The sequence below is a fragment of the Narcine bancroftii genome, chromosome 5 (genome assembly GCF_036971445.1).
Source record: "Narcine bancroftii isolate sNarBan1 chromosome 5, sNarBan1.hap1, whole genome shotgun sequence".
NCBI lineage: Eukaryota > Metazoa > Chordata > Chondrichthyes > Torpediniformes > Narcinidae > Narcine > Narcine bancroftii.
In genome coordinates this window covers 114448782-114471288 of record NC_091473.1, presented here as the reverse complement: position 1 = coordinate 114471288, position 22507 = coordinate 114448782, and the positions used below count along the sequence as shown (strand labels likewise).

At 36.7% G+C, this 22507-nt stretch overlaps 1 protein-coding gene across 6 annotated transcripts in view; it reads right to left on the bottom strand.

Moving 5' to 3' along the window:
• rnf220a (ring finger protein 220a) overlaps positions 1-22507 on the bottom strand; it is a 560193-nt gene that overhangs the window by 535934 nt on the left and 1752 nt on the right. For all 6 annotated transcript variants that reach the window (XM_069938838.1, XM_069938836.1, XM_069938841.1 and 3 more), the window contains exon 2: positions 21198-21937. In XM_069938838.1, coding sequence (XP_069794939.1) covers positions 21198-21825 — 628 coding nt within the window. In that variant the 5' untranslated portion in view covers positions 21826-21937. The remainder of the gene's footprint in view (positions 1-21197; positions 21938-22507) is intronic.

Genomic DNA, 22507 nt, shown 5'->3' with positions numbered 1-22507 from the left:
TGCTGGTTGTGTGGCGGGCAATGTCTGACAGCGTGTAACAGTTTACGTCAATGCATTATCCTGAAGAATTCAGTGGTTAAGATAAAGCAAATCTGATGTCAACATTAAGGAAAAGTAAGAAGTGTGTAATGGGAAAATGGGCCTAAATGCATCGAAGCTTTTAATCAATCATGATTTTTTTTTAAATGCTCTTCCAATTTTGAAGCTCCACACAACTGAAACAATGTTATGCCGTGTCCTTTGCTTTTTAAACCAACAATTCTCTCATTAGCACTTATAGCACTAGAACTAGAATTATTCAAGGGAGCTCAGTACTATCTTCTCAAAGGCAATTACGATGGGCATTAAGTGGTAGCCCTCCTGGTGATGCCACACACTGTGCATGAATATAAAGTATACATCTGATTCAATGTTACAAGAAATCTAAAACGTTCAATCAGTAATGCAAGTTGATTTACAGCATGACTTATTGACAGCAGAAATGTTTAAATTGAAATACACTGTCTTTTCTTCCTTTCTGGTCTCAATGCACCCACTCATATTGTATCTGTGTTTCCATAGATAGGCTCTGGCACTATACAGAATGGCCATTCACTTTTTGTGAATTTGTACAGTAAAAGATGCCAAGCTAATTAAATTTGACTATTCTACCCAATCTGAATTTATATACATTCTCTTTCCTAAAAAAAATATGAGGCAGGAAGTTGGATGGTATTTATCCTAGCATAGGGGTTTGATAGGCAATGATAGTATTCCCACAAATATCCATATTGAAATCAGTTAGTTTCAAACTTTCTGAATTCACTTTGGGAGTATCCAGCTCTACATGGATTGGCACCATCCTGAAAGCTTCAGTAATTACTGTGAAAAAAATGAAAATGTTATAATGTACAGCATACGTCTTCTTAAGGAAGATAATTTATATTTAACATTCATCCATTTCCTGATTTTCCTTTCATTGTTTGGGAATCATGGAGCAAATTAATTAAAATTAGTAGAAATACTTGCACAGAAATTACACTGAAATATCAAGTTCACGAACCTATTAAGAAATAAAGCTTTCTATTCTAAGATTCTTTCAATTATTACTAATTGTAATCTTCAAATATAATTTGCCCTATTACAAACTTCTAATAAATTCTGATAATCCTTTTCTGGTGCAAAAAGATTTGGGAAAAGCCTTTTTGAATAAATTCACATGGCCTGCAAGAAAAATCAACAGCTTGTCACATTATAGATGGATAGGTGGCTTGAAATCCTCATGTCGTTGTGGCCCCTCTTAACCTATCCCAAAACCAACACTTCAAATGCGAGGAACCCTCTTCAGATGAGAGATGCAATCTCTCCTTGTTATGAGGTTGAGATAGCTTCCAACTGTTATATTTAAGTTCAACTTGACACTGAATCACACATACCCAGTTTGTGAAGATTCTTATTTTGTGTTTGCGTGTGTTTGGATGTCGGGAAATAGCAAGAAAGAACTCGGAAATAAAATAGGGAGGTATCTGAAGCTGAGTGGCGGTGGAGAGAAACCAGAAAGAATTTTTTTTTTTAAAAAAAGGAAAGCAGCAGTGTACCATGTAGTGTCATTCACGCTCTGCCTACGATTTGCAGTTCACATTCTCCTTCAGCAGCAGAAGCGTTACGCTGGCTTAAGGGACAAATCAGACACAAAAAAAAGACTAAACCCCACAGTAATGCAATTATCAGAACATTTTATGCCAGGCTGTTTCTTTTGAAGGCGAGCTGGTGTTCTTCGCTTGTATGCCACTGTGTCTTCACTTGCACCTAATAACCATAAAGTTACCATTATTTATGCTGCAGACACACACAAAACACCCACTGAAATTCTGTGCTTAAAAACCTTTTGATGCTCAATCCACGGCATATTGCATGTTAATGCCAGACCAAGATTGAAACATCCTTGAAAGAAATTCTAGCTGCAAACAAAATACATTTCAGGCAGATCTTTTCTCTTCTTATAAATTGTGGGTTTTTTTTTCTGTGTCTTGTTTTTCAGGTTTAGCTTTGTCTCAGTTATTGATGACCACCCACAATTCCAGGGAGTTTATTTTATAGCATCTTTCCCAACTCATTTTTAATTCACAGCACTGCACACTGGATTTAACAAGGGAAAGGCTTGAAAGTGTGCATTGAGGAGAAAAAGACAAAGTGAGACAGAGGGGAAAACGTTCACACCCACTCAAGAAACTTCTGCACAATAGAGGAAGAGAAGGGAAAACACCCTTCGGTTGCATGAAGGCCATCAAAAACACCACACCATCTGCAGTCAGCTTTATATTCTTCTTTTCTTTTTTTACTCAACAGCTCAAACATTTGTTCACACAACCGAGAGAAGTGATTTTATGTTATAAATGGCTGAAGAGAAATACTGTAAATATATAGACCAGAATTTAATGTTTAGGCGTAATCCAACCAGATGATCATCTTAAATTTTGGTCATGCTTAAAGATTTTGGGATGAAAATCTTATTTCTGCTGGATAGTATTTTACAACCTTATAAGGTTACTTTGACCTCTGAATCATCGCCAAGCTAATAATTACATATTTATTATTGTCTTAGATTTTGTTTGATTAAAAGATAAAGAACTTTAAGTAAATTATTTATTATTTTCATCCTGAATAATTTGAATCCAATAATTTAGAATTTCTTTGTGCCTTCTTGTACATCCAGTATATTTTGAATAGCAATGTTTTCATTCTAAACTTTTTAAAGATACACATACGCTTTTAGTAAATTCTAATCTACTTAACGTATTGAATTTCTGAGTCTGTTCACAGAATAGCTTAAAAATAAACAAAGAACAAATCCATAATACACTAAATTTCTGCTTCAGATGAAGGCATACGAATAGACAAGATAAGCCATGATTCCAATAATTTTTTTTTTGTAGGGGGCATGTGTGAATTCTACTCCTCCCTCCTTCCACCATGAGATTAGAGATTTCACGGTTACAGATCAGGAGCTTTTGAGGGTCAGCTCAAACAATTGCTACACAAACTATCTCCTGGTTATAGTTGTGTTGTCTCGGTGGGAGTCCGTCCCAGTATTTCACTGCTCTCCAATCTGTCAAGTGAGCAAGAAATTAGAACTTCAGGATTTCTCTCTGTGTTCAAAGAGCTGAAAGCTGAGCTTCATAAGCCAACATCTCAGATTCACAGCACAGACCAATGTGCCATTTTTAACTCTTGAATCCTGCAATTTACAAGCCAAGAAGTTGCTATCAAATGGCTTACGATTTTTTGCCACACTTGTGTCACAAATTCCAAAAGAAATCCATTTAATTTTATTATTTTCATTTTTTTTTCTTTGCCACACAAGTAGAAGCCAATAAGCATTTTTGATTATTTATATCCCTACTAGAACTGCAATTTTTTCATTACTCAAAGGGAAGATTTTGGTTTTCAGAAATTGTACTGTTTGATTAACCAATAATAACTAACAACAAGCATGAACATTAAATTTGATTCATTGATTTTCTAGAAAGGATATTTAAAATTCAATTGCAGAACTGAATTTTATTTTTTCTAATTCACAACATTAATACTTTCTTTGATCTAACAATTCATAACAGCTCCAGGTTTCAGATAGCGCTTAGCTTCAGTGTCCTGCAACCTTCACTGGATCTTCAGTCCAGCTCTTGAATGAAGTCTTATCTTTATCTTGCTTTAGGTAGCAACAACCTCTATAATCCAATCTACACTCACAATAAATAACAGGAAATGTTTCAACCCCAAACCTCCAACTTTTTATGCCTTCTTTAGAAGCATGTTAATGATGATGGCCTTGAATTGGAAGTCAAACTATAACACTCAACACTAAGTTTTTCAAATATGGTTAGGAAAGTTTTTAATGAAATATTGCGCATAGGATTTTATTTTTTGCAATCATTCCTCCAAGTTTTCAATGGATAGTTTACATTTATTTTGGTCACTTCTCTTGTAAAGTTCAGGGCCTTAGAAATATCAATGTGCCATAATGGTGTAACACTGAAGCACCAACAACCTTAACGGATACATAATGAACTTCTATCTAGTGCAAAAATGTGCCAACTGAGACCAATGTCAATAGAAGGTAACAGCAGCTGGAGACCGATTGGCTACTGAATTTGTGACAAGATAAATGACTGGTGGTGGGACAGGAGAGGTCAGTGGCCCCTTTATAGGCACTTGTCACATAGATGCCCAGTGAGTGGAGAATGGGGCACAGTGGAACTTTGGGGATGGAGATCATTTGTGGGTACTATGGGTGATTAGGGGTTCAGCAATGACTGTGGGCAGTACTGTGAAGTGTTGGTCACTTGCAGGATAACTTGATTTAATTTTTCCTCCTAATGATCAACCAGGGGGCATTACATGGAAAATGATATGACTGATCTGTACCTGGTGCAGAAATCACATTGAATGACCACGCGTGATCCACACCAGCATGAGCCAGTTCAACTACACAGAGTGATGCAACATGACCTGGAAATAATGGTTATTGTGTTCCACTCCAACACAAATTCATTTTCAATAGCACAGCACTAAAATACACAGTGCAACATGATCTAATTTCAAGGCAAAACTGTTTAGTCTTGCTATTATTGAACTGGTCATGAACTCAATGGTATCGGACAGCAAGCCTATATTCATTTTGAAAACTCCATTAATTTAACAAACCTAATTTTAATGAAAAGTATTTCTTATCCTGCACGGTCTTCATTAAATTGTGTGGAATGAAAATTAATTCTTCCATTTACTTTTTGAAGGAAAATTGTAATATCTCATTTCTTTCAAATAGGAGGTACAAGAAACTTTTGTTACATGCGGTAATCTTAAGGACAAGACAAAGCTGATAATCATTATGATACATATTCATCATCTTTTTAGATTGAGGATCAGTTCATTAAAATAGAAGCTCCACATTTTAGTAAGTTGGACAAATTCCCTGAAGTATCTTTAATGGAAATCTTTTAAGACAATAGTCTTAAAAATTATCATTCATGGCCAACTGAAATACATTAAACACTATGTTAAGCAAAAAAAAAAATTAAAAATCATATCAATATTTTTTGCCTCAACTTCAAAGTATTTCAGAAAACAAAATTAAGAAACAAACAAAAATCTATTGAATTAGAAAGAATTTTGGAGGTATGTTTAAAGAAGACTAATTACCTAATGGCCAGGGGAATATCTCTTGGATTATTGCATTTGTTCATCAAAATGCATGGAATTATACACATTTATGGCACGGAAAGAGGAAAACACAGCAATGTAAAGGGCTAAAAAGCTGTTTAAAAATGAGTTCATAAAAACTAGTCGTAAGTAGCTTATTTCATTGGTAGCACCATTATGTGACGATGCAGTATTTTAAAACCATACCTGAAGATGAAAACATGTCTCTCCTGAACGGTATGGAATCTAGTGAAAATGTAACTGCGAGAATGCAGTACCAGTACTCGGCAGTCAAGAACTAAACTGTTTTTCCCCCAATCATGGAGGGAGTCCGGAGTGAGTGTTAACAAAATGAATTGGTTCTTTCAGCATATTCACTGTGAGCAACCTAAGAAGATTCTGCAGCCAAATTTTAAACTTACCTTCAAGTTTCTTTCTCTTTGTTGACAGTTTTCTTCAAAGTTGGAGTTGTTGACTCGATCCTCGATCCACCACATTATTGTCACAGTGCATTGTAATGTTGCTACTGTATGACGTGTGGTGTTCAAGCCAATTTAAATTCAGTGGAATGTCTTTAAAACTCTTTTGACACTCTCCCAACAGAGTTCATAAAGCCACAGACTTACAGCTAGGGACAAAGGTTTGACCGGCCTGCAGATTAATTCCAACTACAGAGGGTGTATTCAGTGTAGCTTGATGCAGCTCCTTGAAAGAGCTATGCTTTGTCTATTTAAATCTCATCTCTAAACTCTTTTCTGAATGATAAACTTAAGAGGAAACATTTAAAACACTCTCTTAAAATATTATAAACTCAAACAGCTGTACTCGATAGAGTAAAGATTTAAAATGACTGGCTAAATCAACATCAATCTTATCCACATTGTGAGTCTACACATTTAAGGGAATGGTTGACTTTTAAATTATTCAAAGATATAACACAACCATGCTTGATTAAGTTTTAATTTCACGAAATTGTCAATCTCAAAGAATGCTCAGAGGTAACCATCGACTTAACAAAGCTGCATTTATTTGGAACCAGTAACATTCAATTCTTATTGGTTTCCAGAACCCTAATCTACAGAACAAAGGTGAATTTGCACAATGAGTCAAATCGTGGTTTGTTCTGGTTACTCCCATGAATCATCAAATGCAAGGTTGATCAGTTTAACCCTGCAAGGCCTATCATCACTGCTAAGGTCACTTAGGTTTTTCTAATATCTGTTCTCCATCCTTGAGGTCATTTTAGAATTTAGAAAAAAAATATAGGCATGTTATGAGATTGAATCTATAATGTGCAAAATATAAAACAGAGCAAATGAATGTGCAATTTTCTTTACTTCCATTAAATGAAAATTGCTTTAAAAAAATGCAAAAATGGAGTTTAACATAAACTTGGATTGTTAAGATGTCTGGTTGTGATACCAGAGTGTTTGATAATATCTGTGATGAATTCTTGGAGCTGCTTGGCTTTGAATGTAAAAGAGCAAGTTGTTTGATTTAAATTAAGTAAGGAATTTTTCTGAAAATGCTATGAACCATTATGCTGTGCACCATTAATTTAAAATTCCCCAGTTACTGAACATATCCAGTTTTTAGAGGTTTTTTTGGGGCATAACTTTACTCCAAACATTCTTATTTATTCATATTTTGCACCCTAACTTGCATTCAGAGTACATAGCCTGAAAGGTCATCATTAATGCCTACCCCAATAAGAGTAAATTCTGCAATGTCGGGGTTCTGACACAGTACTTTGGCCTGGACGTAAGTGCTAAGAACTGTCTTGCGCTCTCCCTCACACATTGATTCTCTCCGTAACCATGGCTGGAAAGGAAGGAGAGAGATAGCAGTGAAATAGAGGAAGAGCATATGGAATAATAATTAAAAATGGGCTCTGGCCACTGACTGTCAGGGAGCAGGCAAAATACTGGGATGCTTGTAAAGGTTTTGGGAATTCACCCTCAGTGGAATATTTTGATGATAGATCTTGAATCTAAAATAGTCAGTCCGTTTCCCTTTCCACAGTTGCAGCCTAGTCTGCTGAGTTCTTCCAGTATGTCCAGTTTTTATTGCAGGTTTCCTGCACCCACAGCTTTTTGCTTTTCATTTCAGTAGGCCAGTCCATTCTGCCACTTAGAGAGAGTGGATAGGCAGGATTAATGCTGTTTCTTGGGTAGGTCTGAGCTGAGGGATCATGCCATGCCTTACCCAGTTCAGGGGTGAGAAAGGGAAAACAACAACTCCTTTCTCCCACAACCTCTGGGCTATTGGTGCAGTGTGTCACTCCACTTCTCCACTGCTGCTCACTGAAGAATAATGTTAACAGCTGAAAGAAGGATATTGGCTGGTTGTCAGTGAGAGCAACAAGACCACACCATGAGTAGCAGTTACAAGTGCTTAAAAAAAGGTTAATGCATTGTGAGTTGTTTATCCGCAGAAACAAAATGCAAACTATCACAAGATAGAGAGAAAGACAATATCAGTGTGTCCTCATTTTGATGGTCTTCTCTATGACTTTATTATAAGTTTTGAAGTTCATCCTATAATACAGATGTGGCATTATATATTTTCTACTCATGAAGAAGATGCATTCAATGATTTCATGTTGGACTAAAGTCACTAAACAGATGTAGATAAGTTATGAAATGACTGAAAGTGCATTAAAGTATGTGTGTTTTACAGAGGATTTTAATGATAAAGAGACCAGAAAGCAATGAACTTCCAGAGGGTAGGCCCAAGTGCTGGAGAGTGGTAAACATAAGCCTCTTTTCCACAAGCATCCTGTCACAGGAATTAACTGGGAATTTACTGGGACAGGGTCCAGTGGATAACGAACACTGAACATCAGCGTCAAATGATGTCGCTTCAGGCCAGGGATTAACCACCTCTACCCCTACTCATATCCCCGGCGTTTGCTGACGCTGGCATTCTGATAAAACCAATGGAGAAGGGACAGCAGAAGGTTACCCATTTCCAGTTGAAGGTAGAACACTCTGATCCTGGGGATGAGTGTGTTCGGTGAAAAAGCAATTGGTGTCCCAATTAAGGGTGGCCCAGTGGAAACAGCACAAAGGGCTTCCTCTCCTGGGACACTGCACAGCCAATAAGCTGGGATGCCAGTGGAAAAGGGGCTAAAGAGAGGAAGGCATGCACCTGACACCTGAGTTAAAATACGAATGGGGCAAATCATAACACCAGGGAGGGACAGCATGGTATTTTTTTCAGAATAACTCCTCTTGAAAGATAACAAAAATGAAAGGCAGATGCAGAACATCAAAAAATGCATTTATTGATGGGATGGATTGTAAAATAATTGAGAAGTCCTGTGGTAATCTATAGATCATACAATTTCAGTGATATATAGATAAGAATGGTTCTCAATTTTAAGCAACAGAAGACAGACAGCGAATAACATTTAGGAGGCCAAATTGATGAAAGAGTATAATTTAATCAGAGAACACAGGGCTTATATAGTAGATAAGGTAGTGCTCAGACTACTGAGTCCATATTGTCTCTATGCAATTGCACTCCAGCTTGTACCATATACTTGTCATTCCTCCACAGCCCAGCATTTTATTTTCTTTCAGGTACATATCCTCTTCCTTTATTTGATCAATGTGCTTCCAATATTACCCTAGGCTGTGCTTTCCAGATTCTAACAGCTTGCAGCATAAAAAAATCTTTTCTTGTTTCTTTTGCCAATCACTTCCATTCGATGCCCCCTGTTTCTTGACACTCGTATAATATGAACAGTTTCTTTCCACCTCCTCTTCATGATTCATGATTTTGCCAAAATATTTTAAATACCATTATCAAATCGCCTTCTCAATTTCCTCTGTGTCTCAGAGAATATTCCCATTTTTTTCCAGCTTATCTGTGTAACTCTGCAATCATTCATTCCTGGAATCATTCCATTAAATCGCTTTTACAATCATCCTAAGGCCTTCACATCCTTCCTCAAATATGCTGCCCAAATCTGGGCCCAATATTCTAGCTGGGGTTGAACCAATGATTTATGAAGATTGTTCTCATATTCCATTGTTTCTAAAATCTGATAGTCTCACACATTTTTTTTTTGTTATTTTCTTTTGGGCGAGTTGAGAAAGATTTTTTAAAAATACACGTTTGGGGCTTTTGGGATAGGAATGCAGCCAATAACCAATAGTATTTTAGATAAAGTACACTTTAAAGGAGGGCATAAACCAGCAAATTGATCAATAGATGGCTAAAGTACACAAGAATTTCAACAGGGCCAACAATGTCTACTTTTGATCTACATATTCTCAATGCAAGTAGTGACTTGATGGAGTCACCGTTTTGATTTTTCCCCTCTCTACAACTTGTCGGGATTCGAGAGGGCATTGGGGGCAAGAAAGGATCCTGAAGGGCCTCGGGAACGGAAGGCTTCCTGATAGTGTTTAAACCTGGAGCTCGGGTTGGCAATGATTTGATCAGGAATCTGTTCAGCTGCTGAGGCTGCAGGGGCATTGGAGATTAATCAATGGGCACTCTGAAGAGGCTTCTCTTTCTCTCGTACTGTACGGGGCGCTAGGCGACACTAAAGCTGACTCTTTGTCTGCCTTATGGCATGCAGAATGCAATATCATGTGTAATATTACATGTTCTGTGCTGCTACATGACAATAAAGGAATCTTGTATCTTCACTCATCTTGTCCATTTCCATACGCTTGCTACTCCACAGCCCAGTTTGGCAAGGTTTTGTGCTGTAGAATGAGGGCAGAGATAAAACAGCAGCTACATATCTGAGTAGCTTGTAGGGAACAGCCTTAGCCATCAGCCTTAGAGACAGTGATCTGAAGAGATACGGCGTGAAGCCATGTATTTTGGCAGTCCACTGACATCTTTCGGAAGGTCGTGCACACTATCCGAGAAACATTAGATAAACCATGTCAATGAAATACTGAAGATCGGATTTATCTTATTTTTCTATACAGTATAGTATTTTTTTTTTAGTAATTGATAACTTAACAGAGAAAATAATCTATTCCCTGCACCTATTCTCACCAGCATGCTCCTTTTCAGAAATCTATTACACACATATCAAATATAATTTACTGATTATCCTTACGGTACAAACCTTTAAACAATCTGTTCTCACCTTTTCAGACACTATACACCCTAAGTCATGGTGTTAATTCTAATTTTCCTCTTATTTCATCTTTTTATTTTGTAATTCCTCAGTCACAGTTGCTTCAGAGTGGTTACAAATCATTACTGCTATCATTGGTTCTGGGGGCATATTTGTTCATTGCATAAATCAGTAATTTGGATATCACCCAATAAGGTATTAAAACCTTCACTGGATAGAAGCATATTGTTAATTCAAAAGGAGACTAAATGAAACCCAAAAGAAATTAAGATAAAGTAAAACAACAGCTAAGCTGCAGCAGGTGGATTTCACAAAGTGTGAGGAACAAAGTGTGAGGAACTACTGTTTGAAAAAAAGTAAATAAAACCAGTGATTATAATCTGAATGGAAGCAGGCTTAGAACTGTGGCACAGCAGAGGCAATTGGTGGGGTTGGAGTGGGGGGTGGAAAACAGGTTCACAAGATGAAATAAGGCAGTATCTCAGGTTGATGAGGCTGTAAAAAAAATGCTAATGCAATTTTAGATTTTATCACATGAGGTATGGGATATAAAAGACAAGAGATAATGATAACCCATTTAAAAACTTAATAGGATCTAAATTAGATGACTGTGTAAAGTACTGGGCTGCAAACTATAAGAAGGATATTAAAGCTTTTGTCTTCAGTTAAAATACAGAATCACTGGATGGTACTGATAACAAAATATATAAATGGGCAGAAAGATTTTTTAAAATGTCTTCAATTTGAGTAGAATACAAATTGCATATAGATACGATAGTAATGTCTAAAATTATGAAAGTGTCTCAAAGGAAAGACAGAAGTACACTTGTTCCAACAGTTGAGGGGTCAACTGTGAAGGACCATGATACAAGATTAAGAACAAAGACCAGAGGAAACTTCTTTACACGCTGAGTTGTAAGGCTGTGAAATTCACTTTCAGGGTTAGCGGTTAATGCTTAAGACAGAAACTATGTCAACATTTGAGACTGAGTTAGATAGAGGATAAGGGGACATGAGAATAAGATGGGCAAATATTGTTACAAATATTTGTTTCCAGGTGTGCAACCCATGATACATACTGATTGGGCTGAATGTTGCATACACACAGGGTTAATCTTATTTAAGTGAAACACGAAAGTCTGCAGACACTGTGATCGTAGTAAAAAGCATACTGAAATGCTGGATGAACTCAGCTGGTCTTTCGGCGTCCAAAGGTGACAAAGATATATTGCCGACATTTCAGGTCTGAGCCCTCTTCAAGGAATAAGCAGAAACTACTCCACTTCTCTTGTGTGTGCTTTCCTCCTGTGTAAAATCATATCTTGTGATAGTTTTTCAGGGTTTGGACTCTTGACTTTATCTAACTCAGTGGTCCTCAAACATTTTAGACCATAGACTCCCTCATAGAATCCTTGATCCCTCATAGAACCCCAGGCATGCACAAAAATAATTAATTGATCAAATAGGTAGACGAGCAGTCTCCATATGCATTAGGGGGAAACTGCATACCATATGCAGTGTCTGGACCTCCCAGCAACAACCCAAACTTTGTTACAACACCCCAATTACCAGGTAACAAATCTGTAAATTAGGCAAGCAAGTGATTATAATAACAGTTTTTAAAAAAACCTTTGCTTCAGGCCTGAAAGATGCCAAATGGAGCTGGGTCCAAGTCTTCAGCATCGCCAACAGCGATTCCATTTTCAACATCAGGTGTAGTTCCGCCCACATTGAGGAAGTTGCCTCAGGCTCCTGGGCAGGACGGGGACCTTGGGCTCCCTGGCAGGAGCAGGAAACTTGGGCCCTACAATTCTTTCGAGTCCAAAAATTCAATCGACCCTCTGGCATTTATCAACCCCCTGCCAATTTTTGACCCCTTGGATAGTCCCATCAACACCCAGGGGTCAATATTGACCACTTTGCAGACCACTAATCTAACTCTATTCATGTACAATTTGTTATTTTATATTTTCATACTCATTCCATCCCTATTCAGTCCACTGAGTACCTTGGTTCCTTTCTCATTCTTATCTACTGAAAATATTCTCTTTCACTCACCTCATCCTTATCCAAGCTGATTACACTGGACAACAAAGTTTTTCAAAAGGGTTGCTTCCGGAAAAGAAATTGGGGATTATGATAGACAACTTCTATCTGAACACAAAGATATCTTCAGATTTGCTGTATCACATAGTAAGTTGGAGAAACATTAAATTAACTTTTATTTAATTTAGCATGTTTAATTGCACAATGGTGCTGACATATTGCATTAGTTCAACTGACCTAAAAATGTTTTGCCATTGCTTTTCATTTGTACTCAGCATCTGATGCCTCTTGGGTCAGTATCCAACAATAGTCGGCCAGCATTGATGGATTCCAGTTGCCCTAATATTGCTTTTGCAAGGTTGCAATGCCACTGACGGCACCAAGATCAGTAATGCAGAAAATGAATTTTCAATGACACGTTACACTTCATGGTTTTGTCTACTTGAAGTAAAATATGACAGGAAATCAAGAAAATAGGTTATATCTAAAAAAAATGGTACATGATCAGAAAACTATAAGATGATTTTCATGATCAGTAGCTCAAAATCTATACACCAATCTGTGTTCAGGAAGCAAAATCTTCATTGTCCAGTGTTAATTTGCTATAACTATGTCTCCAAGACATATGTCTCCAAGACATATGTCTCCAGTTCGGTGGGCTGCAACCTCCTTTGAAGAAGACCGCAGAGCCCACCTCACTGACAAAAGACAAAGGAGGAAAAACCCAACACCCAACCCCAACCAACCAATTTTCCCTTGCAACCGCTGCAACCGTGCCTGCCTGTCCCGCATCGGTCTTGTCAGTCACCAACGAGCCTGCAGCAGACGTGGACATACCCCTCCATAAATCTTCGTCTGCGAAACCAAGCCAAAGAATGTCTCCAAGATATTTTATGCATTCTTCATTACATTTTTTAAAACTTTCATCAACTGTCCTTATTCATTGAGTATCCTGTAAAGAAAAAAGTCAATTCAACAAATGTGGCAGGAAGTGATTCTTTTTTTCCCCCTTGCATTAAAATAGTGTAAAATTTACATAGGTTCTTCACTTAGCTTAATAATAGGTACCCATTGTGTCCATGCAGTGAATTTTCACACAGGACATACCTCAACTGAAGGAGATGTTCTGGTATGCATTACCAAGAAACCTATCCTAAAGCAAAATGAGTTGACGATTTTATGACAAACTAGTTAGGTAATAATTACAAGGTCACCATTTACAATTTTTATTCAAATAACACAGGAGAGAAAATACATAAGATGCCATATTCAATATTGAAATTATATTGAAAGATTTTCAGATTCTTAACATGCCAGTGACTATGCAAAAAAAAACTCAGTTCCCCACTCTTCAAAAGAGCAGTCGACTATTGCCTAACCCTGAATATCGTAGTATCAGGAAAAATAATGATGATAAAATTGTGACATAAAGTTCAATCAATGAAAAATAAATTTTCCTGTCTTCCAGATTTCACTATGACAGTGGAAAGATGTGTTTCAAGGAGGCCATGATTTTAGGCAGTCAAATAACTAAAAGGTTAAAGTAAGACATGACAATACACCTGGTAATTTAAATATTTGTTTCTTTGTGTCATACCTGAAAGGTTTACTAATTACACCGAACCATTATATCCTCTTGGCATCTACTCACAGGCAGATAAAAAAGTATAATGCATTATTTCTTTCACAAAGTCTCACACACACACACACACACACACACACACACACACACACACACACACACACACACACACACACACACACACACACACACACACACACACACACACACACACACACACACACACACACACACACACACACACACACCTGCCTGTTTTACCCCACTCCCCTGATGGGACTTGTATATCTATTTTCCACACAGGCAATAGATTTTATTCATTGCCTGGCTGACTTATCACAGCCTGTTTTTAATGAGGTATAATAAGGAGAGCATTTTGTAGCTACACAGTTGTACTATTTTATCTTCCAAACAGCTGTGTCATGGCTGTCCATGCAGGATAAATCATATCACCCTCTCCGCATATGCTAACACTCCTGTAATTACAGGACACTTTAAATTAAACAAAGAAACAGGGAAAAAAAAGACCTAAAACTGTTGCACAGATTACAAGCATTAACACATCTCATAATAAAACTGGTTGTCATTAAAATTAATTTGTCACAGAGAGAAAACACAATCCACTAATTTGAAAAGAGTACAAATATTGGGCTTAATACTATGATAGTAAGACTGGAAACCCTTTATCACTTTCTCTTTACCTATTTATTCCCTGTTTAAAATTGCTATGGAAATAAATTTAAAGAATACTTTAGGCCACACAAAAATTAATTCTCAGCCATAAGGAGAGTTCAATAATTAGTACTGTAAAGGCTGTAGGAAAGAAAAAAGCAAGGAATGATTTGTTCAGCTACTTGAGCACAAAAAAAAATTCATTAATAAATAATTTCCTTAATTTCTTGGCAAAAATGTTAAGTGATTCAACCCATGCTGTAATGGATTGACCTTTTATTTTCTTTCATTGATTGAAATGAGGCATAAAAAAAGAGGTATTTTTGATCAAATGTTTTATTTTTATTTCTTCAATCCAGCCCTCATACATCCCTGCCACCATCACCACAAACCCCCACCCCCCATCACCAGCTTCCAACCACAGATCTCCCTCTTCCATTTATAACCCGATGTTTTCACTTTCTCAATCAATACTCCAAATGGCAATCTGTTAAGGGTGAACAGACAGTCTGGTTAATATGGATGCCAACTTTTCTTATGCTTGTTCCACAGTTGGGCTGAAGAGGAGAGAAAATCTTGTCTATCAGAAATGTAAATGATGAGCTGTCTTCCTGAGGGAAATGGATGAGTGCATTTTAGCTAGGGTGAATTCACTGGGTTTCTTGTGTGATTAACAACTCAGTGACCTGTTGTCCTTGGTCTAATTACTTTTAAATTTCCACTTTACATAATTATCATCAACAAGAATACTACTCACTCCTTTTTTCATAAAAAAAACTCCCAAACTGATTAAATCAGACTCTAAATCAACTATTTATACAAGGGAATAAAATCCAACACATTTCAGAAATCTTAAAGGTAACTATCTAGATGAAAATATATTTTTTGGTTAAACAGCCAGACTTTTACTTATTCTCAAGTTTCAAATGGAACTCTATTGGGCCTTTCTGTTATTAATTCACAGTAATGAAGAAGCTGTGCAAAATAACATTAAAGCTTGGATTTGAAGAGATTTGCAACATTGTAACCTCAAATGGCTGCTTTGCACCGTTCATTGGGATGATTCTATTTATTGAAAAACACAAGCAGCCACCATCCTTCAACACACATTCCCCCGTCACCAAGCCAGCTCGATTTAAGGTGTTCTCTTTCGCTGATGTGTCTAATTTATCACCCCACTCCATGATTGATCTTTTTCTTATAAGCCCTGTGCCACTGCCGATTTTGCATTAACCACAGATTTTTTTAAATAAACGAAAACAGCTGCTTGACTTGTACCAGAAGCAAAAGGGACATTTTAATATATTAAATCTGCAAGACTCTGTGAACAAACTGTAAGTGTTTATATTCTTCCCAAAAGCTTCTGAGCTTGTAAATGGCATGTGCCACATGCTAGGTGAAGGCAAATCTTTTGCTCTTTTTTTTTTGCTGCCCATGCCTTTAAAGAAACCGTTCCATTGTAAAACTTTATGATTTGATTCACTGCTGCTGTTAGGGCACCTGTTTGCTGGTTTTAATTAACTATCTTAGCTCCTGGAAAGTTTTTTTTTCTTTGCCAGGCTAGTACCTTTCAGAAACTGGTTGGCTGTAAGCTGTGATTATAGCTTCAACTCCAGGGCCCCCAATTTGAAAAGACCTCCTGCCTTCTTCTTTGATCTCGACTGCCAGAGAACTGCCGGTTGCTATTTTTCTGCCCTCTCAACACTGGCTCTGTCACCTGGCTCTCACAAAGGAAACAAAGGGATGGCTCTTTCTCTCCCTCTCGCTCACAAGCAGGGAGACACAATTGAGACACTGAATTATACTTACGGTACACAGCCCACCAGAGCAGCTGCTACTCATTATTCACACAAAAAAGGACAAGATACTTGCTGAATTTAAAAAAAAAGCTGGCAAGCAACAGGCAAACCTGTTGCAAAGATCCTTAGCTTTTAAAATGCAACATTTATTAACACTTAAAAATGTACATTTCTCATTAATTTCATTCCCTTTTAAAGCCCAAGATTAGTATTTTTCTGTTCATTAATGAACCCTCATTACTACTTTGAGCATGGTTTTTCTTCCATCCGGTCAGTAACCTGCAAGGTTTGGTATGTTTCTCTACCCTCATTACTGCTTTGAAAATATTTACATTTTGATAGTTTATCAGTTTTGCTTAGAAATGTTGCTGCTAAAGGTTTTGTTTTTGAAAAGACATGACATCTTTTCTTAATATTGCAAACCCCACTTCATTTGAAGTATTTGTGCGAAAATCTACATTGGCATCAAAAATAAAGAATTATTTTTTTAATGGAAAAATGGAACAAGGCATATTTTCTCCTTTCATTATTACCAATTTATCACATTGTTTCATATTGAGCAACAGTGGAAAATCATGTTGAGATAAAAAGATTTTTCAGCTTGCACTTTTATGCCATCTTATTCTTTTTCTGGCATTGTACAACTGAGAATTTACAAAATGTAGATGGTAAAAAGCTGTGCCCATTATTTGCAGCAAATTTAATTATATTACTTCATCTATAAATATATATTTTTATTTAGAAAACCATTAAAAAATGGCCATATTCATTTTAAAAACTGTTGACTATAAATAATTGTGGCTATAATTCCAAAAATGTAAAACGTGTGCTCTCACCAATCAGGACTTTCAAACAATTGATAAGTATCAACAATTGGTTTAAAAAATTATGACAGTGAATATTATTTGGATTTGAAAGGCAAAAGTGATTACAACCATGTGGTATTACGCCAGCGTGCTTTCTGACAGTAGTCTGCTTTGTTGTATGTGCTATCATGCTGTCGGAGAGAGCTGAGGATACTGACCGAATCTCCCTATAGGTTTACTGACTGAACGTCAAGCTCCCCTTCAGCCTCTATGGACCAGACACATTGCACGAATGGAGACAGAGGGCAAATGAGCAGTAATTGATGAGAATAAAGATGTTTTGCCAGACAGAGATAGTACCCCTACAGAGAAATGAGGCATTTACAAATAAAACAAGGATAGACATGACAGGCGCCTCACTTTGCTATGGATTCAACAACAAAAATTTAAATTGGGCCACTAACTGTGAACAGGAGACTTTGAAATGAAAAATAAAGAAAAAAAATCTATCACGAAGAAATGCAGCATGGGGACTAACAAAATGTAGTCCATCCAAACAGCATTGCCATTGATTAGTACAGCATCTGAGGAGCTGTGTGTGTTTTAACCCAAAACCAAAATTTCATATGCAAAGCCTTGCACAGACTATGGATGCGAGAAGATATCTAGCCAATCCAAACTACATTTTCCAAACTCCTGCTTCACAACTTTTAGTTAAACATATGTTGGCTGATCTTATGATCAAAAACCATTAATTACATGCAAGAGTACACAAAGTTTCTTTTCTAGTCTCAGAGACAGTGGCAAGTTGAATATGCATGAAAGATCAAATAAAATCTTAAGATGAGTCATTGTCAAAACATCTTTAGATTTTTCTAACTAGTTCTTAATTTTTCTCTCTCTTGCAGTATTCATTTCAAAACCACTTTCTTAAGTAAGGATTATTTTCTGTCTAGTAATTTATTAACTATCTAATTCATCCTTTTGTACTTCATAAATTGTATTTGACCGGTAAAATGTAATATTTTGCTAAACTATACTAATAAAATTAAAAGCTTGAAGCAAAGCAGAAAATTGGTTTCAAGCTGGTAGCATGAGCCTCTTTCTGAATCATTTGCTCGAGACCCGAATCGCACGCAATATATTTTTAACAAATGCAAATTCTGACTCTGAGCAACACGCTGAATATGTATCTTGCTACATTTGCCAATCATAAAGTACAGGTTAATAAATAAACCCCTTGAAACAGGCATCTTTTATTTCAGCCATTCAATGTCTAAATCACTTAAAATAATAGAGCCCACAAAATCTGGAGCACTGCGCAATATATTCAGTGTGCCAGTTTAAAAGAAAATGTTCAGAGTTTGAATTGGTTCAATTTTATTTCTAAGAAACAGTATTTAAAAGTGAATAAGTGTTATTCTGCAATTGAGCAGGTACTCCCTTGGCAGCAGTCTTGTAACAGATTTTTTGGGAAGAAATAAAGAAAGGAAATCGATGGCACTTTGAATAGAGGTCGTCAGGGTTGTTGCTCAGGGAAAGTGACAGATCTGCGTACTAAGCCTCTGGCAGCCCCAAAAAATTCCATACATATTACCATTTAGCTGCAATATTTCAAGCTACAGCCTTCGTAATGAAACTCCACTTTATAAATCAACCATTTATCCTACACACTAGTGCAATGCAATCAGTGTTAACTAAAAGTAGCTAAAGCAATAAATAGTAGTACATAGACAGGCCAATAGATAAAGCTATAAATGTATAGATTGTTTAACTGACATCATAACAATCTTGATAATAAATATCTGTAGAAATTACATATTACTATATACTAAAAAAAAATAAAGTATCATTTTCAAAAGAAGTAATTCACATGATAGTTCCACTCTTAAAAACTAAATATGTAATGCACATTTATTAATATCTGCAAGCTAAAAATTAGATATTATGTAGAGGAATGTCTAGTTAAATTTAATGTAATTTCAATCAATGTTGAAATATAGTGCAAAATTATTCATAACAAATCAAGTTTATATTTTTATTGTGGTTTTTTTTGTCATCGTGCACAAAATGGAGATGATTAATCTATTTTAACTGTTGGATATAAAGAATTCCTAAAATAAAAACAGATGGCCTGAAATATTGAAGAAAATGTTTTTAACGTTTCTTTTATTAAAAAGATATTAATGTCAAACTCATCATTCATTCATCAATTCAGCTTTTAAAAGCCATATTTGGATGAAAGCAAACTGCAGATTTTCATCAGTTTTCCACACCATCAGCTTTTCTTTATAATTTGTATTTACAATCCTATAAAGCTGCCATTGTACATTTATCTGTTTAAAAGATGTATTAGTCCAGCTGCATGCAATTCAATACAAACATACAGTGAGGTAGCTTTTTTTTAAAAACTGTGACAACTCACACCTCTGCTTTATAACAAATGGCATTGTGTTATAGAGTTCAATTGTCCCTTCTCTTATCTCCGTCGCACCTCAATATTTATTCCAACAACCCTCAAATCTCTTTTCTGCACTGCAGGCTTAAAGACTGGGGCTGTAATAATACTAGCTCTCAGTAACTGCTCAAAGCTGATCCACCACTGCCTTGCTTGCGATTTTTTTTCCATATAAGTGCCTATCATTACCATAAGAAGAGGGTAGAGGAAAAGAGGGGAGGGAAGTACTTAAAGAAATGTGAAAAGGATGCCAGTTGAAATCCAGTGGGAAGAACTGAAAAGATCAGTGTTTTCACATCTGGTTAAGTAATGCAAAACACACCGATGGCATGTGATTATGAGAACATCCTTGTGAAAGTTTACTTGCAGTGAAAGGAAAGAATATTAATATAGCTTTCAATTTGTGCTACTTCTCCTGTCATTACCATCCCACCAACACTGTTCCAATTTGCTTGCTCAATAAATCAGAAGACATTTATGAAGAAGAAAAGCAACCAGGTTGGTCCTGTCAGGAAGGAAGCAAAGACATCCACGTTTTGTTGTTTTAATTTTTTTTTGTTAACAGCTCAGGAAGGAAGATAGGGGCCTGGATTCTGACTCAACAATTGCAGATTAATTACTCATTCTTAAAACCATAAAATTGCCCATCTGTGCTCCCTACTTCAATCAAAACTTTTGAAATGATCTGTACTCGTAATCAATTTTTTTCATGTCTTTCTTCCTCACCAACATTTTTTAATGCCACTCTTTATTACTCACTTTGTTTTGCATCCCTTTGCTTTCACTTTCTCCCTCTCTCTTTTATTCTCTCCTTTTCTTCTTGATTCCCTTGCCACCTCTTACTCTTTCTTCAACCAAAACACCAACAAAAGCCAGTAACTTCCCACAGTTGAGGATTGTTAACTTATCACCCATTAACACCTCATCTTCTAGGCAGCACCTTTCTTCTCGAACCACTGATGTGCCCCACAAACTTTTGGAATTGCAATCTAACTCAACAAACATTACAATGCAGATGCAAGGATTGGCTTCCTCTCAGTTATAGGGTCATTTCTCTTTTCTCAGAAGTTATTTGGTTGATTGTGCTGGGGGTGGGGATGGGAGCAATGCTGATGAGAAATGCTAGCGATGAGCTTCCTTTAAAAGAAGATGATGTGTAGCACTATTTCTCCACAGAAAGATGATCTTATCTTAATTCCTTTCAAGAATTTTAATCAGTGGAACGTACGATTCTCTTTGTTTTATTTTGTACACATTAAAACCCTGCTCTCGATCAAACAAACTGGCAACTGAAATTAAAATGCACTATATGAAAACTGAAAGGCTGACAAGAACAGTTACTTTAGATGTTGTCCACATAATCCTCAATTCTAAATTAAAAGTGAAACAATTCTGAGTTCAAGTAATTTAAATTTTAAAGTAATCATTTCCATAAGATAATTTAGTTTAGATTCAAAGTTAATGTGAAACAGAAGTCATATGATACAATAAATGGAACATTTGAATTTACAAAAATAAAACAAATTCAAGTAAAAGAACAATCACTCACATCTCTCGTTTCGACTTTCTTCAGGACTTGCAGAATTTTCTCGGTCAGAGATGAGACCTGACACAGCAAAGACCTTTTTTCCAGAGTCATCTAGCTTTAGTGAGCTGGGGGAACTGGATGGGAGCTGGGCTGTGAACTCATATTCCTTGCCCTCAGAGTCCGAAAACCTCAGATGGGGGGATTCGGTTTCATGACAATTCTTTAGTCTTTTAGCCGGTGTAAAGGCAGACTGATAACTGTCTCTGTCTTCCGCGGAAGCAAAGGGTCGGAAAGCTCCAACACCACTATGGTTCAGCATGCTGATGGGGGTACAGTCCAGATTCGGAGGTGCAAATTGATGATGCAAATGCAAAAGCTGAGGGGGGAAATCACGGTTTGGGAAGGCCCCTGGCACCCCGCCCTGACGATGGTACATCGAGGCAAAGGTGTAAGAACCATTGGTGAAGGGGATGTGGGCATCTTTGTCCACTGAGACGGGTACTCCAAAAGGTCTAGGCTGCTGACAAGAGATGGAGGCATCTCGGCTAGCCTCTGCTGTAGAGGCAAGGACCATCAAAGCTGGAGATGTAAGGGGATTAGGGAGGTAGGAAGAATTCTCCATCTTGAAAGCGGTTCTGTGCAAGTCCATTGGAAACTCTTTGCTCGCTCGTACCAGACTTGTATATGACCTTCTCAAATGTAGGCAAGGCTGGCTTTATAAAGAGCAGGGTGACATCATTAACACCACAGCTTGATAGATTCTGGATTAATAAAGAGAACAAAAATAAATATTCACACACATATACGCACACACAAGGGCACAATTTTCATCTCCTTTATCCTCTTAAATAGGCCCATACACAAAAATACACACCTATAAATTTGCATCTTATTACAAGGATTCTGACGCTTTTATATATGAGGTTCTATTTGACCACAGTAATTATGAAAATCTATACTTAATACACTCTAATGTCAAAAAGTCACGGGCTTAAAGACTGACCCCAAATAACAGAGCCTCTATAGCCCTGAGATCAAAAATGCATTTATTGCTCCGAAATCACAAGAGATGGTTACTGATTAAGCATTCCTTCCCCTCAAAATGCTGCCCACCAAATAAATAAAGGTATAGATGTTAGTATGTTTTTTTTTTATACAAATAGGTTTACTTTTCGGATTTGTGATTTGGCACGTGGCAAAAATACAGATTAAAATATCTTAACGGTATTGATTTAAGCGGTAGAATTGACATTAATTTTAGTTCAGTTATCACTTTGCAAAGCGATCAATAGTAACTAATAACGAATGACAGGGCTGGTAAAAAGGAGAGA